Below are 27,681 nucleotides of genomic sequence, written 5' to 3' on the forward strand. Positions count from 1 at the left end.
AAATAAAATTTAAAAAAAAGTTCAAATTGTGTCGCCGCTCAAAACGGGCGAGCGACGACGCTCGCCTCGTCTCCACCGATGTCTCCGAGCCACATCGTGGAAATTCCACGTTCCCTTGGTGCGGGTAAGCAACCCCCCCTCCCAAAAAAAGTGGCGCCCCACAGGGTTATTATGGGCGGTGCTGGTGCGGAGAATGAAATGTGGGTGACCCCTGTCCAATTTCTGACCCCCCCGACTCCCCCATTCTCCCACAGCGCCCCCACCCCCTACCTGACCCACGGATGGGCCCCTGTGCAATTTCATTAGAATCAGAATGTTTGTTGACGCTGGAGGAGGAATCTGACAAGCTATAAAGCTCTTTATCACAGATGTCCACGGCGTCAGCACGTGTCAACAACAAACCACTGCACAAACACGAAAGGAGTGCAAAGTATAGGAAAGGTAAGCAAATCACAAACAAGAAATAATATTTTTCGATTTAAAGCTTTCGTGACTGCAGGGATTCATATTCTTGTTTTTTTTGGTAAAATCACGTAGAAGGGAAATAATAGAAAGAAACAGCTCTGTTTCTTCACCTGAGGACGGCTGCTTGCGTTGTGGCAGAAATGCCTTGAGAATTTTATTATGTTAAAGTTTTATTACTTTATTATTTCCCTTCTACGTGACTTTACCGAAAGAACCAAGAATAAAAAATAATTTGTACATCTATGTTTATTTTACCGGTTAAAGCCCACCGAGCTATCAGCTTATTTTTCAGAAGCGACCTGGCCACAAACGACACCCCCCCCCCCCCCCCCAACGTCAGTCGGGACTTGAACTCCCAACCTTCCGACTGCGAGCCGCGCTCCTGCTCTTAACCACGTGGCCCACAGCCGGCACCGGCTCGCCCGTGGATTGCCCTACGAGGGCACGCCTATCCGGAGCCTTCAAATTATTCGCCGGCGGCAGCGAATTATTATTAGTGTTGTCGTTGTTACTGTGACCGATGATGGCTCTCTTTTTTTCTCTCTCTGTCGGAAATGTCAGGAATGCAATCGATCGCTCTTCGTGAAAGTCGAGTGCCGATTCGTGACAACTCGAGCCAACTTACAACGGCGTTACATAACTAGCGGAGAAAGTCGCTCGCGAGAGCGCGTGTGCGTTCACGACCGCGATTAACTCATTGGCGTAACGCGACGGTTGACCGCGCGCGGCGTGTTTTCGCCACCGCACCGCCACTCCTCCCCGCCCCCCCCCCCCCGCCGCCACCCGCCTCGGCCGCACATCGTTCACATCAACACGAGCGATGCGCGCGCACGCACACGCGCACCCTTCTCTCGCTCGACACTCGAACGCGCTCGGCGGTTTATTTTAGCAAGCGGCGCGAATATTGCTTTCGATTGCCGAACGGCGGGGCAGGGCGTGGATGAGGTCTCGTTCGAGCAAAAAGAAAAAACGCAAGGTAATTGTTTCTTCGCAAGGGAAAGGCAGATAGAGGCGGATGGAGAGAGAGATTCCGGGAGAAGATGAGCGAGGCGGAGAGATACGGTGCCAACGGGGAGGGCCGCGGCGAACGAGAGTGATAGCTCCGCGCTGATACGACAATGGGCGGTGGGGCGGGGAGGGAGGTCAGGGGCGGCCCAATTATCCTCCCAGCGCGGATCGCTCGGGGACGTAAACACGGCACGCAGGAGCGCGTGCGTGCACGCACACGCGCCTACTGGCCTATTCCTCGAGCGCGCGCGTGCGAGTACACACGCACGCACACAAACACGCGGGCACGCACGCACGGACGCACGCGCTCTCACTTCGCCGCGCCTGCTTCACTTTACGATTCGGGGATTCGGGTGGCCAACGGAGCGGAGTGCAATTGGCACGGGGCCAGGCGCGAGGACACCTGTGAACATCTGTGAGAATTTTAGATTTTGAAATGATAACGATAATAATTTGATTACATATCGTAGGACTCTTTTGCAGGAGGGTCCTGCTGCTGCTGCTGCTGCGGAATTTGGTTTTTATTTTATAAGACATTTTCAGTTTTAAAAAATGCAGTGTTTATTTCTACAGTCTATCCCCGTACAGGTAGAAACCGACGGCGATCGGTCCACTTGCTCTACCGCCTCCTCCTGGCGAGCCGGGGGGTAACGGCGCCACCTCGGACGCCCACGGGAAAGGGAGTTTCACAACATCTGCGTGCGATCCACCAACCCTCACTGCCTCCAAAGTGCCGGATTACAGGACATTTGGCGGGCGCTGGACAACGGTGGCTGCCCCCCCCCAGGTGGGGGAGGGGGGGGGGATCATTGTGCGAGTAGCAACAACAACAAAAATCGTGGACCCTTTAAAGAAGTTCAATGCACATATGTAAACAGCAGCAACAACCGCCATTCGCCACAAAGTGGTGTGACGTCACCACGGCGCTTGTGCCAGGCTATGTGCACTTTAAGGCCACGTGAAGTAGTCGAACGCCCACCGGCAGGAGGCCCACGGGACGCTCCCCCCCTATTATGCCACCTTGCCGTGTTTTAGCCGCCCGGCGCTCTGCTCGTTGTTGCGCGCGTACACACACAAAGATCCGCCGTGTAGCCTTAACAGACTGTAGAGGCAAGTGCTGTTAGCGAGCTCCTATGAAGGCCGGAACGGAACACGAGGGGGTGGGTGGCCAGCACCACGCCCCGGCCGCCTTTGTCTCCCCGGTGGCGATGTTTACACACCGCACCAGGTACTCATTTGAGGCTGGTTCAGATAATCGTCACCGGTGTTGGCCGTGAGCGGGAATCGAACTCGAGTCGCCGGGTTCGTAGCCCAGCGCGCGAACACACACGCAGACACACACAGACACGTACCTGTGCCTGCACTTGAGCCTGAACTTGGGCCTGCACCTGCGCGGCCGCCGCTGCCGCCGCGTGCTGATTGGCCGCAGCCGCCGCCGCCGCTGCCGCCGCCAGTGGCACGGGCAGCGAGAGGCGATGGCCGGACATGCCCATGTCGTCCTCTGCGCGCGCACACGGAACGACAGAGGGAAGGCGACAGCCGTCATGAGATATTGCTTCAGAGAACCGTATCCTCCGGATTATTATCATCATCATCATCATTATTGGATTTGTAACGCACGCGGTTGTCGTTCACAGAGAGACGGAGAGTGGGCGGGAGGGGAGGCGTGGGAAACAACGGGTGAACGGGAGTGCGGCTGAGAACCGGCGACGACAATTGCCCAAGCTTTCTGGTCCTCTATTGGGATGGGTGTTTAAACGCGTTGGGAGGAAACCCCCCCCCCTCGGGTGTGGGAGGGCGGTGACAGTCAATCCGCTCACTGATGGAATTTTTTTTTTATCTTACCAGGTGTGGCCCACATTATGCCTTATCATGTGGACATTTATATTTTTGGTTCTTTCGGTAAAGTCATAGGAGACAATTGTCGTCTGAATATTGTGTCATACAGTAGTCAAATGGTTCGGGCAAGTTGATTACCCGTAGCAAAAAGAAGATTTCCATAGACAGTGCTTATGAAAAAAATATATGATTCGTCATAGAGGCAGAGGCTTTTATATATATGGTGTTTTCATGATAGGTTTTCCATCACAACGCATAATTTATGCCGTATTTTCTGTTTGTTGCTGGGCATGTGATGTTTTGGACCTTTGGGCCTGAGCTCATCGTTTATTGAAAGATATTTCCATATTATTTTAGCGCCCCCCCACGCCCTTCATGTATTTTAATCAAAGGTCGGATAAGTCGGTAGGTGTGCGTGTGCGTAAGTGACGACATTTGTGCAACTTTATTGACAGCGGCACAAACACAAAGGTCCCCTCCCCCGTATAGCCTCAACAGACTGTTGGGGAAAGTGCTGTTAAGGCCGGCACGGCACACGGGGGCGGCCAGCAGCGCCACGGCCCCCACCGCCTTTGTTTCGACACCGCACCCAGGCGCTCATTTGAGGCCGAGTCGACCTAGGTGATGCCCGGCACCGGTTCTTAAGAACCGTCCCAGCGGTTACGGCAAGCGAGTGGGACGCGGCCGGGAGGGACGATGACGGATGGACGGTTTGAGAATTCACGGCAGAGGGGCAGCCGAGGAACGGAAGGCGATGGGAACGATGGGCATGACCTCATCCTGCCCCAGGGCACCAGGTTGGATTGGGGAGGCATTCATCCGGCAACGGATTGACCACAGCCAATGATGATGATGCAGGAATAAAGCGATCTAAGCGCGCCAATTGCCGTGGTGGCGAGATGTTAACTGCCTCGCCTGGTCTGCAGGAGGTCGTGGGTTCGATCTCAACCCTGACGCCTGCTGCTGTATATTGGGAGTTTGCGTGACTTTCTCCCAGTGGTCGCGTGGATTTTTCTCCGGCTCTTACGGTTATTCCATCCACATTTAGAATCGGCATCACGCACTTCGAGTGTTTGCCTGCTAGAAATATCCACGTGACGACGATAAGCCGCTTTCGCTGACCTATCGTTTGTGATCGCCAGTTTAAAAAATTTATTTTTAATAGTTTCGTCGTCCAGAGTACGCAGAAGGTGCAAGCGATGCAAGCGGAAGGAAAGAGATCAAGAGGAAGGCGGAAGAAGAGGGGGAGGGGGGGGAGAAGGTGGCGATGCGGTGCAGTGCGATCAGACACAAGGCTGGCCCAAGGAGCGGGAGGAGAGCTGGCGCAGGACGGTGCGCCGTGGAGACGGCTCGCGAGGGCGGGGCACACGCGTGGAAGCACAAGAGCTCGCTGGCGTACGCAGCCGCCTCAGCGTATCAAGCGCGACGCGGACAACGGACCTGCTAAGCCAGTGCCTGCCGAGAGCGGCGGGATTAGCGACGGGAGGGGGATTTGAGGCATTGCTCCGTCGCCGATCAATAAGGCACCGGATTGCGGTTGATTTCTCGTATTTTTGTTCGCCTTTTATTAGCGTCGCGCGCGAGTGGGAGATCGTGGCAGCGCGATTAAGACGTTATCGGTGCTGTGCTCATCGCGGGAATGTGTATGGAGGCTCTTGGCCCTCCAGAGACATCGGTTCGGCGTTAAGAGGCCGGTGTCTGAGTGCGCGCGCGCGCGTGTCTTTTTTATGTGTCTGTGTGTGCGTGTCTGTGTGTGTGTGTCTGTGTGTGCGTGTCTGTGTGTGTGTGTCTGTGTGTGCGCGTCGGTGCGTGCGCGTTGGGGGCTGCAGCGTAGCGGTTAGCGCGCTGCAGCTGTGAACCCAAGTTCAATTCCCGCTCACGATCATCTGAATCGGTCCTGGGCCTCCCCTCGGTCGACTCAGCCTCAAATGAGTACCTGGGTGCGGTCTGTGGTCAACATGGCCGCTGGGGAGACAAAGGCGGCCGGGCGTGGTGCTAGCCACGCACCAACCCCTTGTGTGCAATGCCGGCCTTCAAAGGTGCTGGCTAACAGCAACTTGCCCCAACAGCCTGTTAAGGTTATACGAGGGGGGGGGGGGGGGCCTTTATCTCTGTATGTGTTCATGAGATTGCAAAAGGTGCTTGCAAACAGAATTTGCCCCGACGATCTGGTAAGGCTATAGGGGACATTTGTCCTACAGTGACGAAGATGTAATGGGTGCTTCACCAACGGCACGTGCTCCTACAGTCTCTGTAGACTACACGGCAAATCCGTGTCCTTCACATATACACACACACACACGCTCGCTGCGTATATGCTCACGGGTGAGCGTGTGCGTCCGCGAGTCAACGTGTGTTTGCGACGGGCGACTTGCGTGTATTAGGGCGCATCTCCGCGCGTGCTTTTATGAGTGGGTGTGTTTGGTCCATGGCCGAGTTTTACGATTGAGTGGACATATGCGAGTTCGTACCAGCGAGTGTGTGTGTACGTAGGTGTGTGTGGCCGCGGTAGTGCAGTGGTTAGTTCGTTGCGCTACGAACCCGGCGACCTGGGTTCGATTCCCGCTCATGGCCTGCAACATCAGTGACGATTATCTGAACCAGTCATGGGCCTCCTATAGGTCGCTTCACTCTAAAAAGAGTATACCTGGTGCGGTGTGTAAACATCGCCACTGGGGAGACAAAAGTGGCCGGGTGTGGTGCCGACCACCCACCCACCCACTCGTGAGCCGTGCCAGCCTTCATAGGTGCTCGCAAACAGCACTTGCCTCAAAAGCCTGTTACGGCTACACGGGTGATCTTTGTTCGCCTTTGTGTGTGTGTACGTACGTACGCACGCGCGTCTTTTTACATCAGCGAGTGCGTGGACACGTGCCTACTTGTGTACCCGTGTCAACGGGTGCACACGAAACTTAACGTACGTTTTCGCGAAATAGCCAGCGAGCGTGCGAGCGTGTGCGTGCGTGCGTGTTCGTATGTTTTATATATATATGTGTGTGTGTGCGTCTCTCTCCCCTCCTTCTGTTACAACCTCTTCGCATGACCGTTTCCACTCAGGATTCTGCTTTGTCACTTTGGCCGGCGTATAGCATCAGGGCGGTGCCCGGGCTGTTTGTTTCTAAATTTCAGGTCGGCAATAAATAAAAAAAAGAGAGGCACGGGCCAGTCAAAAGGAGCGAACGTGGAACGTGAAGATTCGACTCTGCCGCCCGGCCTCAATATATATAAATGTATCTAATATATATTTGCATATAAAATTTAGGCACGCAAATAAATATAAATCAGAATATGTATAAAGCTCTGTTTCACAGATGTCCAGTCGGGGCACGGGGTAAGAGCGTTACAACAACAAACAGTGCAAAGTTAAAAAAAGTTAAACAAATCACCCAAACAAATAAAACTAAACCATCCCCATCCTACCAGGCAAAGCCCACTGAGATATAAACTACATTATCAAAAGCGACCAGGCCACAAATGAAAGCTCAAAAAGAAGTGGCTTATCATTTGGACACGGATAGCAGCAAATTCATCTCAATAGTCTCAACGCGTGCTTCTAAATATACGTTAAAAAAAGAAAGTAAAAGCGGAAAGTATTTCGGCGCGCAGGCTGCTTCAGAGTTTGCGAGAGAAGCCCACGTGGAGATGGCGATGTTCACTACACACCGCCAGGAGGTACCCATTTTGAGGCCGAGTCGACCTAGGGGGAGAGGCCCAGGACCGGTTCAGACATTCGTCACTGGTGTTGGCCGTGAGCGGGCAATCGAACTCGGGCCACCCACCCCCTTCGTGTGCCCTTCCTGCTGCTCGCAAACAGCACTTGCCCCCAACAGTCTATTAAGGCTATACGGGGGTGTGCGTGTGTTGGGGTGTGCGTGTTTTGACGTGTACGCGCTAGCGCACGCACACGGACGCACACGCGGACTCGCGTAAACGCATCGGCCCCATCGCCCGTCTTCTGTTACGGTGACAATCAGAAGGCCCGATTTTATGACCCCCCACCACCATTGACCCGGCCGATTCCGTCCCAGCGGTTAGCGCCGGCTCTCGACAAAAAAATATACAAAATACAAATAAAACCCTTACAAGCAGCGGCTGATCAGAGGTTGTGGGTGGGGGGGGGTCAGGGTCATCATCGGTCACGAGGCGCTGCGTGCGCCGACGCTCCCGGCGTCCGCCGGACGAAGCTTTTTGGGGGCGATGGGACGATGTCTGTACATTTGCGTTTCCCATTGCACTATAAAAACCCGTGGGGGGGCGGGGGTTGGGTTGGGACACGATAGTAAACAACATCATTAATCCTCGTGGTTGCCTCGACGTTAGCTACTCCGATGCATAATTTAGAATCATTTACAGCGGGCGGCTGGGGGGGGCGGGGGCAAAGACCCCGTGAACTATTTCTATAGCTCTGCTGGATATTGTGGATTCGACGTCAGCTGTTTTATTACCTTTGCGCAATTTCCACCGGGTTTTGCTTTTTGTGTTATCGGCCGGAGGCTGAACCCGTGATGGCAACGAGGAGACCCCCCCATGGGGGTCCGTCAAAGGCGTTTTTCGAGATAAATCACCGGCATCGATTCATTGATCGATCATTGATCGATGGATCGTTAACATCGATGGAAATAGTTTATCTTGCGAGTGAGATATTTTTTTTTTTACACTTACAACGACGCGAGACTGGGAGTGCTCGAAACGAGGCAGAGAATTTTATTTAAAAAATATTTAAATCGGTTAAAACTTAAAATCTAGAATTATATAAATCGGTTTTCAATTTCGAATCGCGAGTCTGGATCCTGAGGGTTCGTCAAACAAGCTGGGGGGTGGGGGGGCGGTATTTGGAGGTGATTCTGTTGCACTTCAATTCAATATCCAGAAGCTACGTAGAGAAGACGTGAGCGGCACTGCAACGCGAAATCTTTCCCGCTGCATCTCACCAGTCTCGGCATGCCTCTCGGGTGGTTTTAAAGCAATGGGACATGTACCCGTAACGTCTATCCGCGGTCGACAAAGCCTAGGCCGTAACGTTTACATTCTTCCATACTAATCGGGTGACACCGTAATATATACACAATTTGTAGGTAGCGCCAGCTCACCGCCTGGCAAGCTGCCTTCCGCGGTTCGTCTGCGGTTCCTCCATTCCTGGATACCTCTGCGGCGGCTGGTGACCAGCTACGCGCGTGTTCAAAGCGCGGCCGTTAACGTTCCGATTCGGACGAAGGAAGGGGGGGGACGAGAACAACGCGACCCATCGCCCGAAGACTTTTTCGCGATTTCGAGAGGCGCAAGTCGACTCCGTCGAAGGCTCAGCATGGCCGCCACCCCCCCCGCCCCTTCCCGCCACCAGCACGGCTCCCGATTATCCAGCGGGCAAAGATGCATGACCCCCCCCCACACCCCAGGGGGGGGAGAGTCGCTCGCTCACCTTTCTTGATGGACTGGCCGGACGACATGTGCGTGCCGTTGGTGAGTCCGGGGATGCCCAGGCTGGAGAGGTGCATCTTGGGAGAGGGCAGCAGGTTGGAGGGGCCCGGCGGCGTGTAGCTGTAGAGCGGGGAGCCGAAGCTCGGGCGCCGTCCCTCCCTGCGGTTGCTGTCGATGGCGGCCTGCAGCTCGGCCGGTGAGCTGAGCCCCTTCTTTTCGCACTCGTAGGGGTACAGGTATTTCATGTACCTGTGCGGTGGGGGGAGGGGGGGGGCACGGAGGGCAGTCACAGGGTCAGCGTTTCGAACCGTAGTCGTAGTTCTTAGGCGACGTCGATGGCTGCGTGGAATTTGAGTCGAGCCCTCGCCTGTGGATTTGATGTCTTTGTCGAGGTGTTAACCACCTCGCCTGGTTTGCATGAGGTCGTGGGTTCGATCCCAACCCTGACACCCGTATCTTTGGAATTTGCGTGTCTCTCTCTCCCCGTGGTCGCGTGGATTTTTCTCCGGGTCCTCCGGGTTTTCCCTCCACATTTATAAACATGCGTTTACTGTATTTGGCTGCCATACCTTTATTTCCACGTGATAAGCAACTTCGTTGGGCTTTTATTATTTGTCACCAGATCGCTTCTGAAAAAAAGCTGTGTAGCTCAGTAGGCCTTATCAGGTGAATGATTCTTTTTTAAGTCCCATTAACGATAACTGTCAAATGTTGAGTCAAGCGTGAGCACCGTGCCATGTCCTGCACACGTCCCACCCACCGCCTCCACAACCTCCACGACCTACTCCTCTACCACCACCACCACCTCCTCCTCTTCCTCCCAATTACGACGACCACGATGCTTTCCTTCCAGGTTTTATTTTGAATTTGCTTGACCCTATCCTTCCACCGAATGAACCAAAATGCGACGTTGGCAAATTTTATTTAGTTTCACACGTTGGCTTATAAATGTTATTAACACTGCAAACTGGTTCAGGGAATAAAGCAAAACTAAACAACAACAAAAACCTACGTTTTATACTCCAAATTTTTCACGTCATTTATTACCAGGGTGGGACCATTAACGCATTACGCCGGAGAAGCTGATTTAATGACAGGGTGGAAACCTGAATGTGAACCCATGTGTCCCCAACGGTACTGGCTTTAAGCCCTCGAAGCAGCCAATACGAGAACCCTTTGAATCAACGCGACAAGATGGACCGCGACGTGGAGAAGGTAAATTTGCATTCGGTTTTGAATTTTATTATACAAACTTTTTGGAAATGTGGCATGCATCACGCGCATGTGTATGCATGTTCAAGTACAAGATAAAGACAAAGATCTCCCCATCCCCCCGTACAGCCTTTACAGACTTTTGGGGCAAGTGCTGCTAGCGTGAGGCACCTATGAAGCCTGGCAAGGCACACGAGGGGGTAGGTGGCCAGCACCACACCCGGCCACCTTAGTCTCCCCCGTGGCGATGTTTACACACCGCAACAGGTACTCATTTGAGGGTAAGTTGACCTAGGGGGAGAGGCCCAGGACGGGTTCAGATAATCGTCACCGTTGTTGGTTGCCATGAGCGGGAATCGAACTCGGGTCGCCGGGTTTGTAGCGCTGCGCGCGAACCACTACACCACCACTACCGCTTCCCACAATTCATGTACGCACAGACAAACACACGCACACACGCACATGCACACACCCAGCAATCCACACGTGTTCACACTCAAATTCCCATTCCAGCCACACAAATGCAAAGCGGGAAATTACAGTGTACTTTCACCTCTATCGAATTTCATTTCCCGGATTGAATCTCTGATTGTAAATTGCAAATGCAAACGAATCAGAGCCACCCCCCCCAACCCCCCCCCCCCCTGCTGCCCCCCCCCCCCCCCCGTCACAGCACTCGATGACTCGACAACCAAAAGGCTGCAAGTTCAAACCCCCGACAACCGCTTGGCCTGACTTACCCCCATGCGATCAAACAAAATAAGTCACCTCCTCTGCGAAGGAAAGTCAGCAACACACCTGCTCATGCCACGGCAGTGGGGAAATCTCACCAGTCTCCTTCCCCGGGAAAAACCTACTATTAGCACGGTTGACCACGTAGGGTGCGCGAGAAAAGTTCCGCGCGCGTACGTACGACGCGGCGGGAACCGTCGGCGTGCCAAACGATGACTCGCGAGGGCTCTCGTTCGCGCCCTCGCCGCACAAACGAGTCCACCAGCAGTCGGTCCACCAGCAGGACCCACGTGGTGGGGTCACGTGTGGGTGAGCGTGGAGGAGGAGGTCTGAACGCCCTCCAGACCCGACGACGAGCAGCGGTGAGAGCAAGCGATTGCAGGGCCGGCGCCCGCCACCTTTCTACCTTGCTCCGAGCGTGCTAAGTGTTTTGCGGACAACGAAGACAAAGATCCACCACCCCACCCCCCCCCCTCCATATAGCCCCAACAGATTGTTGGGGCGAGTGTTGTTATCGAGCACTCGTGAAGGCCGGCACGGTGCACGAGGGAGTGGGCGCGATCGGCACTACGCCCGGCTGCCTTTGTGTCTGCCGTGCTGTTGTTTACGCGACGGACTGGGGACTCATTCAAGGCCGAGTCGACCCAAGGGAGGCCCAGGATGCCCCAGGACTGGTCCAGATACTCGCCTTTCAGGGTTTTTACCCGTATTTGGAAATCGAACCGAGGTGACTGGGTTGCATAGCGCAGTGTGCTAACCACTGCGCCACCGCTCCCCGGCACACATCCGCCAACGTGCACACACTGATACGGACACGCGCGTTGACGGCCACGCACACACACACACGAACGCCTACGCACAACAGCGCTCATACGTACAAACAAACAAACCCAACACGCTCTTACGGGAAAAACCCATTTGCTTCATTCAAACAGACTCAAGATGTTTGTCAATGATGCCGTGGCCTCAAACGGACAAAAAACATACAAAAGGTGATGTTTCAGCCAAAGTCTCTTCTTCACGGCAGAGATTCGTCCGGTGTGCATTCATTCATTAAATTTATATGCCATGCATCCAATCCTTAACACAATTTATATTTATAGAGCGAGCGCCTTCACCCAAGGCGCTCCACACAGCTCGCAGAACGGTGACGCGGATTGGGGCGATGCCGTTGGCGGGGAGGGCACGGGTGCGCTGCGCGCGGTGCCGAGGGATGAGTGAGAGCGATCGAGGAGTAGTGACGCGAGGGTGGGCAAGGGACGGAAAGCAGTGGAGGGGAAGGAAGCTAATTGGACAAGAGAGAACTAGAGGTGAGGCTTTCAGAGAGGAGGGAGGAAAAGGAGGGGAATGGCTTAATTTACTACGATAATGAGCCAAGAATGTCTGTGTGTCCCGCGCGTGACCTCACTCCACGTCGACCAGCCCCCCCCCCTCATTAATAATCATGAACAGGTGATGTCCTCCAAATGGACACCACCCCCGGCCATTAATATTAATTAGCGAGTGACTTCACTCCCCTCTCCGCGACGTCAACTCGCAGCCCTCGCTACAAAGGCAGAACCCTCACGTCACGCGATCGCCGTAGCGCTGTTGAGACATCAAAGTAAAAAGGACGTCGTGACGAACAAGGGATTGTAACCTGTAAATGAAATCGGTCTGTGTCACCGCGCCCTTACAAACTGCACACGTGACGAACAAGGGATTGTAACCTTTCAATGAAATGCGTCTGTGTCACCGCGCCCTTACGAACTGCACACAAACGGATGCAATTAATATATCACGTCGTGGTCTGCGTTTTGCTTGCAAGTTTCAGATTTACTGCAATACACCCGTCCTTGGACGGGCAAAAGCCTAGAAATCAAGATATTTATTCAGACTGGAGGAATCTGAAGAGCTGTCAAGCTCTTTGCTCACAGATGTCCAGTAGGGGCACGGGGTCAGAACGTGGCAACAATAAATGGGTGCAAAGTATAGGAAAGGATCAGCAAATCACTAAAAATTACAAATATGTATCGATGTTTATTTTTTACTAGGCAAAGCCCACTGAGCTATCGGTTTCTTTCTCAGAAACTCAACAAAGTGGCATCATCGTCGCGAGGAAATTTAGAGCAGCGGCCAAAATAATCCCAACAATAATAAAGGATGGCCGTTGCCCAAAACGTCACCGATTATATTTTTTTCATTTTTATTTTAAGGGCCACGTTATTATCGACGGACGTGTTGAGTTCGTTTTTTTCTGGTTTCTAGCCAGGATGCACGGGGGGGGGGGTGGGGGGGGGAGCGATGGGAGGGGTTCCCTTCTCAAAACTCGACAGAAAAATTACTAATTTCTCAAACATTAAATTTCGATTTAAAGCTTTCGTGACTGCAGGGATTCATCTTCTTGGTTCTTTCGGTAAAGTCACGCAGAAGGGAAATAATAAAGTAATACAAATAAAACATAATAAAATACAATTCTCACGACGTTTCGGCCACAACGCAAGCAGCCGTCCTCAGGTGAAGAACAGGTCTGTCGGAAAGACATTCAGACGCTGTCTTTCCGACAGCCTTGTTCTTCACCTGAGGACGGCTGCTTGCATTGTGGCTGAAACGTCGTGAGAATTGTATATTATAGTTTTATTTTTATTATTTTATTATTTCCCTTCGACGTGACTTTACCGAAAGAACCAAGAAGTTCTCAAACATTACGAAGAACTCGACAAAACAACGAACGCTCGACACGCTCACACAGGGACTAATCGAACGGGCTCCTGCAAACAAAAAAAAGACGTGATCCCAAGACTCTGGGAAAGGGATTTCTCCGGGGTTCGTTAAACAGTTGATGGAGAAATCGTTGACTTGCGCTCACCCATCCGAGGGCAGCGGTGAAACAACAATGACGCAACAGGCAAGACAGCTGCTTAAATTACCACTTGTAATTACTGAAACTTTCTCTTCCTGCGAGCTATTGAATTTTCCATATACGAGGCGGGATATTTAAATCCGGGGGGTTTACTTTTCCTCTTAAAAGGTTACGGCCGCTCGTAAAATTGAAATTGGCAAAGGGATGGGCCGCCCCCCCCCCTCGACCCCCCCCCCCCAAACCACTGTAAATGTGCTCCACTCTGCCTTGCAGCCAGACCGCATGAGTTCGACTCCCTCATGTGACTCTTACGCCCCCCCCCCCTCCTGAAATATCGCTCACGTGAAAAACGTCGACGGGCAATTAAGTAGGGGGCAACCTGGAACGACGCTCGCCGCAATCCGCTGCCCCCTTTTCACGCCACTGTTCGGTGAGGGGCCTCCACCGCACCGCTGTTGGTCACGGGGGTTCTTTGAAACCATACTTCACCACACCGGTGAGCGTGAGTTTGTGATGGCGGGTGGGCTGGGCTGAGGGAGAGGTGGGGGTGGGAGGATGGGGGTGGCAGTCGTGAAATTTCAAGCTTTTTAAATAGGGCCCTGCATTGATCATTTTCTTTTAAATTCAAAGTATTATTTGGTATCGTTCTTTCGGTAAAGTCACGTAGAAGGGAAATAATAAAATAATAAAAATAAAACATAATAAAATTTCGATTTAAAGCTTTCGTGACTGCAGGGATTCATCTTCTTGGTTCTTTCGGTAAAGTCACGTAGAATGGAAATAATAAAATAATATAAATAAAACATAATAAAATAATTCTCACGACGTCGCTCCAAGCCTGGGGCTTGTCATTCAGACTCTGTCTTCTCGACAGACCTGTTCTCCACCTGAGGACGGCTGCTTGCGTTGTGGCCGAAACGTCGTGAGAATTATTTTATTCCGTGAAATTTTTATTATTTTATTATTTCCATTCTACGTGACTTTACCGAAAGAACCTAGAAGATATTTTTTGGTAATTATCAATAGAATACCAATTTTGGGGTTCTCAAAGGGGGGTGTAGAGAGTGGGGGGAGGTTAGCCCCTTGGATTCACCACAGCCTTTGCTATGAACGCTGCTTATCTGGGACTTGCCATTTAAGGCCGGCTAAGCAATTCGTTTCTTTTTCAGAAGCGACCTGGCCACAGTTGACCGCTCAACAAAGTGGCTTATCATCATCTTGAGGACATTTCTAGCAGCAGTCGAATACTCGAAACGTGTGATGTTGATTCTAAATGTGGAGGGGAAAAAGCGGAGGACCCGGAGAAAAATTCACGTGACCAAAGGGAGAGAGAGAGTGAGAGAGACACCGCAAACTCCAAATATACAGCAGCAGGCGTCAGGGTCGAGATCAAACCCACGACCTCCTGCGTACCAGGCGAGGTTGTTAACATCTCCTAGCCACCGTGATGATGATGAGAGAGAGAGACACGCAGACTCCAAATATACAGCAGGCGTCAGGGTCGGGATCAAACCCACGACCTCCTGCGTACCAGGCGAGGTAGTTAACATCTCCTAGTTTTACAGATTCACGACACGGCGATGCGTAGCCATGGGGAGGTATTGACCGGGCGGTCAAAAACGCAAAGTAAACAGCCGGAGAAACTGGGACGGATTTTGTGCGATCAATCAAAAGCAAAAGAAAAGTGAGGTAATGGGGGGGCGGTGGAGTAATCCTGGCCGTGATTTGAACAGTTGGTCAAGGTGCAGCTCCCACAATTCCCCACTCGCGACACTGCTGGTGGTAGGGCCTCCACCTTCCCTTTGAAAGAGACAAGCTTCTCTCCGGAGGGTGTTTGACCGACTCTTCCAAGCTGGAGTAGTCACAACAACGGGCATTTTAGTCTACCAGGAGTGGGGGGCAATCATTGTCATGCAACACAATCCTTCGATTGGCACGGTTGGTTACGTACGGTGCGAAAGAAGTTCAACGTAAATACATACAAACGTACAATCCAAAGCGAGTAATTTACTGCATCGTAAAAAAAAAACTCGAATTTGGAATCGCCTTCTCTCTCTCTCTCTCGGATGATGACGTCAAGGGGATCTTTAACGTCTGCTGTGAGCGGAGCAGACGGTGCGTGGCATTTTTATGGTTATGAGAGCCGCGGTATTAAGCAGGGCAGCCTGCTGGGTTTGAACCGGGAACCTAGGCGACAAAGCTGGGCAGCTTCCCATTATTTGGCTGCTGCTATAAAATTCCACGCGATGACGATAAGCCATCTTCTTGGTTCTTTCGGTAAAGTCACAGCCCTGTTCTCCACCTGAGGACGGCTACTTGCGTTGTGGCCGAAAAGTCGTGAGAATTATTTTATTATGTTTTATTTTTATTATTTTATTATTTCCCTTCTACGTGACTTTACCGAAAGAACCAAGAAGATGAATCCCTGCAGTCACGAAAGCTTTAAATCGAGACGATAAGCCACTTCGTGGGGCGATCATTTGTGATGGCCAGGTCGCTTCTGAAAAATAAACTAATTGCTCAGTGGCCTTTAACTTGGTAAAATAAAAAAAGTAGTTTACCTTTGGTGTACGCATTTAATATTAGTGATCGGCTTACCATTCCTATACTCATCTATCGTTTTTTTTCATTGTTTGTTGAGCCTCATAGTTCATCGGATTGCTCCAGCATTAAACAAAAGATTACGATTCTGAGATGATTCTGGGTACAGCCCGACGTCATATGGAAGAGGATGCTGGGGGCTTTCAGGGTGAATGGGATTCAACGGGGGGGGGGGGGGCGGGCGGTGTGTGCGACGATGCTACGTGAGAAGTAGGTTACAGAAATTCCAAGCGGGAAGTGGTGAATGAATGAGCGAGCGAGCGAGTTTGAAGATGAGCCATTGTGAGGGCTGCGTTGCCGCACGAGCGGGAGCGGTGTTCAGTTTCCCGACAATTGCCGACCCAAGGCCAAGAAGGGGGGGGGGGGAGAGAGAGAGAGAGGGGGACGATGGAAAAAAACAAACACAAAAAGCCACCTGGAACGAGGAAGTCAAATCACAATGTTACGAGAATATTGATGCGCGCGAGAGAAGCACGCGCACACACGCAAGAACGCAAACATGCATCTTGGGTTACTCAGAAAAGATGAAGAGAGACATAAAATACAAGGAACGCAGATATAAAGGTCCGGCGTGTCGTCGGGTGCCGGAACACGGCGGCGCGTTTAGGAATTTGAACACTACGCAACGACAAAAAAACCGACGAGAGATTCAAGATAGAGATAGATGCGAACACGGTGGGTCGATTATGAATTTTGGGGTAACGTTCAGTTCGAGGCGAGGAAACGAGTAAATAATTTGGGAGGAATGCCGAGGGCATAAGAAGCCTCGATCAAACAAAAATTGAGATCTTCCAGAGGGCTGCTCTACGCCGCACATGAGCCTGAAAACATTTCATTGGCCACGACACCAATGGCACAATCAAAATATATAGGGTCCCCGCGGTGGCTAGGAGATGCTAACTACCTCGCCTGGTACGCAGGAGGTCGTGGGTTCGATCCTGACCCTGACGCCAGCTGCTGTATATTTGGAGTTTGCGTGTCTCTCTCTCTAATCATGATCACGGTCGCTAGGAGATGTTAACTACCTCGCCTGGTACGCAGGTGGTGGGTTCGATCCTGACCCTGACGCCAGTTGCTGTATATTTGGAGTTTGCGTGTCTCTCTCTAATCCTGACCACGGTGGCTAGGAGATGTTAACTACCTCGCCTGGTACGCAGGAGGTCGTGGGTTCGATCCTGACCCTGACGCCTGCTGCTGTATATTTGGAATTTGCGTTGCACTCTCTCTCTCTCTCTCCCCGTGGTCGTGTGGATTTGTATCCGGGTCCTCCGGTTTTTCCCTCCACATTTAGAATCGGCATCACACGTTTAAGAGTATTTTGGCTGCCACTATGATTTTCCACACGATCATGATGAGCCGCTCACTTCTTGTTGGGCCTACGCAGCTCAGTGGGCCTGACCAGGATTTCACAAGTAGTACTAATCTCATATCTGCATTTCCCATAAATATGCTAAATTCCTCTTGATATGCAAATTATTTTGTCAAGGCGCTCCCCCCTCCCCTCCAACCCAGCTTAAATATACGCTCCAAGCCTGGGGTGTCTCATTCAGACTCTGTCTTCTGGACAGACCTGTTCTTCACCTGAGGACGGCTGCTTGCGTTGTGGCCGAAACGTCGTGAGAATTATTTTATTATGTTTTATTTTTATTATTTTATTATTTCCATTCTACGTGACTTTACCGAAAGAACCAAGAAGACTGACCAGGATTGTTTATTTTACAGCAAAGAGAATAACTGGGCGAAAAAGACAAAGCCGCGAAAGAGAGAGAGAGAGAGAAGCCGGTAGCGACGAGCAGTTCTCGGTATAAATAAATAAAATGTTCCCATTCAAATCGCGATGACAAATCTCGAGTAGGGGCGCGGGCGCTGCTCACTCGAGATCAACGAGCGAGCGGCGGATTGGGGGGGGGAGGAGGGGGTGGGGGGGGTGCCACGGTGTCGGAGCGGACCCAGGTGCTGGCCGGTTGGAGTCGGCACGGGGGGGGGGGGCGGAGGGGGGGGGCACGGCGACCGCAGGTCAAAAGCCTCGGCGGCGCCGGTAGCCGAGGTTTGGATCGAGGCATGCGCGCGGTCAGGTCGGGTGAACGCGCTGAAAGAAAAAAAAACTCGCAAACATTCGGCAAACATTTGTCGAGCGAGGCCTGGAAGCAAGATGGAATGAACAGCGCAATCACAATGAAGGGATTGCAGATACGCGGCGAGAGTTCTGCTAGAGCAAGCACAGATAAAAGTTGGAGGGGGGGTGGTGGGGGGAGAGAAGAGGTCAGGGCAGATTCAGAGCCGAACGCAGGTGGCTTGCGGTGTTTTATTTTTTATTTATTTAAAAATAAAAGATGCGATGGTCGGGGACTTGTCGGCGCGAGCGTCGAATGGGCCCCCGCGCACCCCTTGCCCCTTCGCATCGGTGTCCTTCGTCGGCTGAGAAGGTGCGAAGAAACCCAAAATGAGCGTTTGTTGTGGGGGAAAAAACGATGGCGTGCATGTGTGTGTGCGTGTCTTTGTATGCATGTCGGGGAGCGGTAGCGTAGCGGTTAGCGCTACGAACCCGGCGACCCGAGTTCGATTCCCGCTCACGGCCAACACCAATATCTGAACCGGATCCTGGGCCTCCCCTAGGTCGACTCAGCCTCAACTGAGTATCTGGTGCAGCGTGTAAACATTACCACTGGGGAGACAAAGGCGTCTGGGCGTGGTGCCGACCACCCAAGACGCTCGCTAACAGCACTTTTGTCCCAACAGTCTGTTAAAGGCTATACGGGGGATCTTTGTCTTTTGTACGTACTTTGAACTTATTTCACACCGTACGTAGCCAACCGTGCTCATCGGAAGGTGCGTGTTGTTATCGTGTTATCGTGTTATCGTGTCATCGGGAGTGTTACATCGACGAATGCGGTGAGAAATGAAAAAGAGAAGTGAGCTGTTATGCAACTTCCTGCTGCTTATTTCTACTGATGAATAGCAAGTAAATAATGATTGTCTATCTCTCGACAAACAATCACCGCACTTCTCAGGGGCCAGCAATGAGCCCCCCCCCCACAACAGTGTGTCTGGTATATCTAAAGATATACAAACATAGCAGCTGCATAACAAGTTACGCCCGCTCTCCCGACAATAGCTTTAAAATACGGGGGGGGGCGGGAGGGGGTGAAAAGCACGTCTCATAATTTTGGGGAATGCAGCAGAGGAGAGTGTGCGTACAGCAATTACAATGAACTGTTACCCGCTCTCTCTCGTCAATTCATTGATTCGCATCGGTTCTTAGGCTCACGATAATTCGCGCGTGACGTCTAACGCCCAACCGGCACGGGACATTGCGCGGATAGAGGACGGTGCATTGTGTGTCCAGCGTGAAAAAAGTTCAACGCACGTACGTACAACATACATATAACATACATACAACATACGTCCGTGACCCCAGGGCCTAAACTCTTGTCCCGCTGCCCCTGAAAATCTTCTCATTGATCCAGCAGTGATTCACGTTGACCCCGAATTGATCGCGATGAATCACATATTTTTATTCCCCTCCCTCTCTCTTCTGCCTCGTTTCTTCGAGGGCACACGAGCGGTCAAATTGCCTCTCTGTCGATTAAGAATCGGCCGGGAATCGATGGCGATTGCTAAAACTCTTGATTAGAGCCGTTCGGGATCGATTGGGGATCGATTGGGGATCAATTGGAATTGATCGACGATCGACGGCGAGTTGAACACGGCATTCTGTTGCTCGACTGTTGCTCCCCACGTTCAACGAACAATGTCCGATTAAAAAAAAATAGACACACTCAGATAAAGGAGGACAGAGATCAACACCGCCAGTCTACGAGACGCTCAAGAAATAACGTCGCAGGTTCTGAAAGTATTATTAAGCGCCGCCTTGCACGCAGAACTACCCAAGAGGCCTGCTGCCGATCGCTCCCAAAACTTGGCCTGGCCTTGTCTGAGCGGCGTCTCTCCGCGGCTGCTGCTGCTGCCTGGAACAATTTTAATTTCCCGTCGCAATGGACGAAGCGCTCAAAACTCCCGTTGAGTAAAATGCGCAGCGCTTTCGTTTTGTTTTTTTTGGGCTCGGCCAAAACAAATAAAATTAAAGAAATTAGAGTGGGCAGACGTCCGGCGGTTTTTGTTACAGTGGCCGAGTAGCATAGTGATGGGCACATGCTTGTAAATTCAGAATTGAATTTACATTTTTACAGGATGATTAACACCGCCGCCCACACTTTTCCATTTGACACAGCGGCCAGAAACAAAGAGCACCCGTTTCAGAGCCGTAATAAATGGGAGTGCAACGCATTTCTTGAATTCGGCGAGCCAGTCGTTATTTTAAGAGCTTGGCGGGGCTGACACCACGATACCCAACGTGCTTTCTGGTCATGTCCGACTATCGCCGAGCTCTATGAAACATATAATGGGGGGTTTTCGATTTAAAGCTTTCGTGACTGCAGGGCTTCATCTTCTTGGTTCTTTCAGTAAAGTCACGTAGAAGGGAAATAATAAAATAATAATAATAAAACATAATGAAATACAATTCTCACGACGTTTCGTCTGACGCTGTCTTTCCGACAGACTTGTTCTTCACCTGAGGACGGCTGCTTGCGTTGTGGCCGAAACGTCGTGAGATTTATTTTATTACGTTTTATTTTTATTATTTTATTATTTCCCTTCTACGTGACTTTACCGAAAGAACCGAGAAGATATAATGGGGGGTCTTCGATAACGTTAACAATACATCTGTAAAAAAACAAGTGTGGAAACTACCCTGTGGGGCCCAAGAGAAACGGGGCTGACTCGAGAACAGAACGCTTTGGTAAGCACTTTCAGTGTAACGGGGCCAGGAAAACCGTATTGAGCGCGTGGTAGAATCACGAACCGCCCCCCCCCCCCCTCGTCCCATACTCAGTGGCTGAATCAATTCAGGCCTAATCGGAGCACGAGCAGCATCTGAGCTGTAAGCTGGTAAGCTCACAGACGAGGAAGAAGAATTACAGCACGTGCATGGGGTCCATTGCTAAACCTTAGACCAGTCTTAAGTACCTGATCGCCAGAACGCCAATGACCTGGCCAACAGCACCTCCCCCCTCCCCCCTCTTTTCCCCAAGGAAAATCCCTCCCTTCACCCACTCCGACTGCTTTGATGAGTCCGGTTTACCTGTTACCCGTCGAAGCCCATGACAACAGGATGTTGCAACGTATGAAGAATGTTGCAATGTACGCGTGGGAGAATGTGGAATTAAACAACATTTTATATATATGTGTGTGTGTAGGGAAAAAAAGAGCTTGGGGCAGAGAAGAGACGATGGGAAGGGGGACAGGGGGAAGAGACGATGGTTGGAGGAGGGAATTCCATAGGGAAGCGGTGCGAGGGAAGGGATCGGAAGGATGCATTTTGTGACCTGCAGCAGTGTGGCGAGTGAGCGAATCTGACCGAGTGAATGGGTGGCTGGGTCAGTGAGTGGGTGAGCGAGCGTGCCGGTTGTGACCTATCAGGAGCGGCGGGGTGGCCGTTAGTGCTCTGCACTACGAACCATGGCGACACCCGAGTTCATGGCCAAAACCAGTGTTGATTATCTGAACCGGTCCTGAGCCTCTCCTAGGTCGACTCAGCCTCAAATGAGTACCTTGTGTGGTGTACTCATTTTGGGAGACAAAGGCAGCTGGGCGTGGTATTGGCCACCCATCACCTTGTGTGCCGTGACGGCCTTCATAGGCGCTACTCGCTAACAGCACTTGCCCCAACAGTTTGTTAAGGCTATATGGGGGTATCTTTGTCTTTGTTGTGGCCTGCAGTGAGGTGGATTGAACACAGGTAACGAAATAGTCAGTCTGGTAAACCCAAGTCCTTGAAAGTTCTAAGATAAGGGTGTCTATGAGATGTTATCTCCCTCGCCTGGTATGCAGGAGGTTGTGGGTTGGATCCCGACCCCGACGCCTGTATAGTTGGAGTCTCCCCGTGGTCGCGCGGATTTTCCTCCGGGTCCTCCGGTTTCCCCCCTCCACATTTAGAATCAACATCGCGCGGTTTCAGAGTATTCGGCTGCTGCTATCAATTTCCACGCGACGATAAGCCACTTCGGCGAGCTTTCGTTTGCGATGGCCGGGTCGCTCATGAAACAGAGCTACGTAGAGAGCTCAAGTTTGGGCCTTACCAGGTGTGTAAAAAAAAAATACATTTAAGTTTTAGTCCGACGCTGAGCGAGACAACTCACTGTGTGCGCAGAGTGAAGGCGGCGCTGGTGATGGACGTGGGCAGGTTGAGTCCCTTCGTGATCTCCCTCCAGATCTTCTTGTTGATCACCTCCACGAGACCGCCCTTCTCCGTCACCAGCTTGTAGAGCGTGTGCAGGTCCAGCACCTGCTTGGCCATGATGGGGATGCGGTTCACGGGCGTCCCTGCGGTCGCACGGCCACAGCGGGGAGAGAGAGAGAGAGAGAGCGATCGCCCTGGTTAGCCATCGCAGGTCGCAAGGGGGTGCGCGATCGCACAGTCGGCGAGCGCCTGTTGAGGCCGGTAGCACTGCGCCACGTGACGTGTGTCTGCCCAGCGTGCCGTGCGCTGTTCGCACACCGCACCAAGTAACAATGCGCAGATTTGTGAATTTGAAACGACGATAATTATTCGGCGCTGCTGCTCCTTCTGCTGGCAGTGGGGCGCGGGCGCAATTAACAACGACACGCTCATCACAAAAGAAAACAAAATAAAATGTGAGATCTTTCAGACGATGGCCCTTCCTTGACGTGAAGAAGGGCCATCGCCCGGAGGGTCCCCGATGAAATATTTACTTGACGGCAGCGTTATTGATGAGTAGATGAATGTTCGCATCGGCCGAGCGATCCGCGGGCTCAAAGAAGGTTTGAGCAGCACTGCTCCGGGTGAGCGAGTAACTTTGGGCTTTGTCCAAGTATCGTCCTTTCCCCGACAATTTCATCCGTTTCGCGCGTTTTTACCGGGGTTTTATTATTAAGCGTGCTGTTTTATTTCTTTACAAAGTTACTTTAGATATGCGTAAATACGTATCCGCAGATTAATTGGTGCACGGTGGAAAATCAATGACTCCATCGTTCATAATTCATGGGACACCCGCTCTCAAGACATGTGAAGACTTCATTACTGGGGCCAAAAAAAAGACATAAATCTGCGAATATATTTATTTTACATTCTCTGTATTTAATTTCTTTGTTCTATGCACTATCCAACAACCATTTACAGCATCCACGTCGATTTACATCCGGATGACAGAAGGCCTCCCAATGCTCCTTGGTTATGGGAGCCGTTTGACCATACTTCACCGCACTGGGGAGGGCTGTGACGAGTGCGCACATCATTTGCCGCTGATGTAAGCCGTGAGCCGGGAGTAAAACCACAAACACACGACGACGCACAACAGCTCCCAGCGAATAATCTGTAACAGTAACAATTAAATACGTAAGCAACTCTGCTGATTGAAACAAATGCCGTTCGGGAAATGTTCATTTGGTCGCCCAATTATCCCCCGCTAATGAAGCATTACTTCCTTACAGAGATGAAACAAACCGGGCCGTTCGTGCTCGCAGTTTTCCGATTGCTCCAAAATTCCGTGGCTCTGTAACTTGAACGCTTGTGCGCCCAAGGTGTTCTCCGATCTTATCAACGTCGCTTTACAAACCACTCGAGGAGACTGTGGCGGCTGTGTTGCTGCTGCTGTTGCACAGCGCTCCCGACGTTTCGCTCCACGCGCTGCAAAAGGAAGTTCCTTAAGAAGCTCCCAGCACGTGTACCGAAACGTCGGACACCGTGCCGAACGAAGCGCGGTAACAACCCGGCGGACAAAACGGAGGAGAGCCTGAAATCGCCAGGCCCGATTCTCCCTCAACAAAAAAACTGGCGACGGATCGCTCTGCATTAGCGAACGACGGCGCAGCGGGCTGAGCGTTGAATAAAGACCTCCGTCTCCGCTCGGTTTTTCACCGGAGTGAAATCCATACGGAGGAACAGAAATCACACGTGCATTTACAGCGAAACCAGCAAAAAAAAAAAATCTTTTTTGTTTTAAACAGAAAGCGAGCGGATCAATGGGGCCGATTGAGCGGACGGCAGAGCTGAAAACGGTTCATTGAGCGCATCCTCTAACCTGCCCCAAAACTCGCAATCGACGCTCAACATCCGCTAATCCCCCCCCACCGCCACCGCCGCCGCCAAACCCCCCACCTACCGCTAATTGAATCGGAATTTGAGGCGCGTTCGTCAAAAAATTGTCTTTTCATCTTTTCCCCGGGACTTGCGTTCCCGGTTGTGGGGGGGGCGGGGGTCAAGAAAAAAAGGCGACTTGCGTCGATGCTCTGTCGAGCCAACGCGCTACGCGAAGACTAAAATAAAATAAATACATTTAATTAAGGAAAAAAATTCTTAAGTGTTTCCCCAACCCCTTTACCAGAAGCCGATCCATAGCCCCGGCGCAGCCGGAGACAAGCGCGGTGCACCTGGGACCGGCGTGCGAACGTCGTCTCTGTCACAACTGATTATTTTTTTAGTTGGCTTCCAGCGCGGTAATTACTTCACTCTAAACACCTCGGAGGGTGCAGCTTACCCCCCCCCCCGCCCCGCCCCCCCCTCGCCGCCCCCCCCCCCACCCCCCCGCTGCATCCCATCAGACAAATCGAATTACTGCCCACACGGCACACAGCAGATGGGGCGATCGAGTCAGAGCATAAGACCCACGCGGTTTCTATCCCGCCCCCTCCCCGCAAACCCCCATTCTCCCAGTAAAAGTTTGGTGTTGCGTCCTACGATGCGGTAATCTCTGAGCGGCATTCTCGTTCGCGTGCGATCGGATTCGCGACGACTTCATCTGGCAACCGTGCGCGGGGCTTTCGCGGCGCGTCCTCGTGCGTTTCCGGAGCGTCTCGCGACGCGCGAGCGACACGTTGGCACAAAAACATCAACCCCTTCAGACGGTCCGATGTCTCGCCGCTCAGTATTGCACGCGGCACGACACGACACAAGGCGGCTGCCGGACGCGATCCGCGAGAGGGTCACGCGACGCTTTCCGAAGGCGCGCCGGGCTTGGGCAGGAGATGACGTCCCGTGGTAGTAATAATAATGGAAATAATGACATTCATAACGCGCCAGATTATTTTGCGGAGCCAAACTCAGGGGTGCTTCGAAAGCCTGACCCAACATAGAGAGCGGAGTTGAGATGTTTCTTGAGTGCATTTGACGTTCCACACCGAGGGGCTGACGGAGGAGATCCGACGTGAGGCTGTGACAGTTCGGGACCTAAATTTCGATTTAAAGCTTTCGTGACTGCAGGGATTCATCTTCTTGGTTCTTTCGGTAAAGTCACGTAGAAGGTAAATAATAAAATAATAAAAATAAAACATAATAAAATACAATTCTCACGACGTTTCGGCCACAACGCAAGCCTGGTGGTGTTTCATTCAGACGCTGTCTCCCCGACAGACCTGTTCTTTACCTGAGGACGGCTGCTTGCGTTGTGGCCAAAACGTCGTGATAATTATTTTAGCATGTTTTATTTTTATTATTTTATTATTTCCCTTCTACGTGACTTTACCGAAAGAACCAAGAAGATGAGTTCGGGACCTCCGTGTCCGAAGCAGATTTTGAGCGACGCTGCTGCCGCGCAGGGTAACGACAAAGCGACGGCCCAAGGAGGGGAAGGGGGCCTGACGGGACATCGGCCGAGGTGTGGGAAGACCTTCATCCAGCAGTGACTAGAGCATGGCTGCTGACGATGACGACGACGACGCAGATCCTAGCCGAGCTGGCAGACGCGGCGGCTCTCCGGCCGCGAAAAAGTGCGAGAACAAATCGGATCGCTCAGACCGCCCCTTTAATTAAGAGAAGTGCTGACAGGCAAAAGAAGCGGCGAGATCCCCCCCCCACCCCCCAAAAAGACGTTCCCCAATATCCACGAGGGCTGGGCCAAGCCAAGCGGCGAGAGGAAAAAGAAAAAAAGAGAGCCACCTCCCAAAAAAAGCGAACAACAACACAAAACAACAAACCCTCAATCAAAGTGGCGGCTCGATCGCTAGCGACAAAAATGCCAAGCGGATCTCGGAGCAGAGAAATAATTTATTGGAATGGAGAGTTATCTGCGAACGCGTAACTCAGCTCAAATCCATCGCCGGGACAATGGGTGCTCGTGGAACGGAATGAAAAAAAAAAGCGTACGGGCCCCGCCACCGCCGCCAGAGTTCCTTTCTCCGAGTGTCGCGCAGAATCTTCCACTTTTTTTACCTTCCACGCCACCCCCCCCCCCCCCTTTCTAATTACCTTAAATCAGAGGTGTGGGGGCCAACGCGCGTCCAATATACGATAGCGTGGCGGGGAAAGGAGGCTTTTATTTCCGCCTTGATTTGTGTTAACTTTGAACGGCGAGGTGCAGACCAAGCAAGTTTTTTTTTCTTACTTCGGACGCCACTTTTACAAAAAGCGCCGCGTATTTCACCGGGAATCTAAATGCGCGGCACGGAAAGGAAAAAACCGACGACAATCGAGACGCGCCGCGCCGATAGCCCTTCGACGTGTGAGGGGCGAGTTGAACGGGTGCCAAACGTTCTCTTAGCGGCTTAGCCCAACGGCACCGCGTCGCGCTTTTCAGGTCGACGGCGCCGGCGCTGGGCTTGTTCGGCACGATGTCCAACGTTTCGCTGCCACGCGCCCTGAAGGGAGCTTGCCAGGCATGTAGGTAGCAACGTGTTAACCACCTCGCCTGGTACGCAGGAGGTCGTGGGTTCGATCCCGACCCCTGACGGCTGCTGCTGTATATTTGGAGTTTCCGTGTGTGTCTCTCTCATCATCATCAGGGTGTCTAGGCGATGTTAAGTACCTCGCCTGGTACGCAGGAGGTGGTGGTTTCGATCCTGTACCTGACGCCTGCTGCTGTATATTTGGAGTGTGCGTGTCTCTCTCGCCGTGGTCGCGTGGATTTTTCTCTGGGTCCTTCGGTTTTTCCTTCCACATTAGGAAATCAACGTCGCGCCTTTAGGGCACTTGGCTCACCTTCCACGTGATGATAAGCCACTTTGCTGCGCTATCATTTGTGACCAGGTGACTTCTGAAAAAGAACTACATAACTAAAGTGGGCCGTAGCTGGTAAAATAGTTTAATGCATCCGATTCCATCGCGCCCGTGTTCCGCCACGACACAGTCCACACGCACCCCGCGCTGCTTTGGCTCACGATGCAACCGCTCCACATCACGCAACGTCATACTGGAGTAGAAATGATCGTCACTTCAACTCGGTACGGCATTTGGTCATCGCCCCCGCAGAGAGAGGACGTCTCAGAGGCCCGAGGAGGAAGCATAGACGAGCGGGAAGGCAACGGCCAGGCTCACCGGCCGCCTTTGTCTCCCCATTGCGCCAAACCAGGTGTTCATTTGAGGCCGAGGCGACCTAGGGGAGGCCCACGATCGGTTCAGATATTGGTCACCACGCTAGCCACGAGCGGGAATCACACTCTGGTTGCCGGGTTTGTAGTGCAGTGCGCTAACCGCTGCGCCACCACTCCGCGCCCCCCCCAAACACACATATATAGGTACAAACGCACACAGGCACATTATACAGTCACAA

General features: G+C 52.1%; 1 protein-coding gene across 1 annotated transcript in view; it reads right to left on the reverse strand.

Moving 5' to 3' along the window:
- The window catches only part of LOC144950742 (AT-rich interactive domain-containing protein 3A-like), a 43,531-nt gene extending 17,748 nt beyond the window's left edge, over positions 1-25,783 (reverse strand). Inside the window, exons 1-4 of the mRNA XM_078880814.1 lie at positions 25,777-25,783; positions 22,318-22,501; positions 8,732-8,979; positions 2,826-2,974 (exon numbers count right to left, since the gene is read on the reverse strand). Coding sequence (XP_078736940.1) covers positions 2,826-2,974; positions 8,732-8,979; positions 22,318-22,501; positions 25,777-25,783 — 588 coding nt within the window. The remainder of the gene's footprint in view (positions 1-2,825; positions 2,975-8,731; positions 8,980-22,317; positions 22,502-25,776) is intronic.
- Between the last annotated feature and the right edge of the window lie 1,898 nt (positions 25,784-27,681).

The sequence above is a fragment of the Lampetra fluviatilis genome, chromosome 59 (assembly GCF_964198595.1).
Source record: "Lampetra fluviatilis chromosome 59, kcLamFluv1.1, whole genome shotgun sequence".
In the NCBI taxonomy this organism is placed as follows: domain Eukaryota; kingdom Metazoa; phylum Chordata; class Hyperoartia; order Petromyzontiformes; family Petromyzontidae; genus Lampetra; species Lampetra fluviatilis.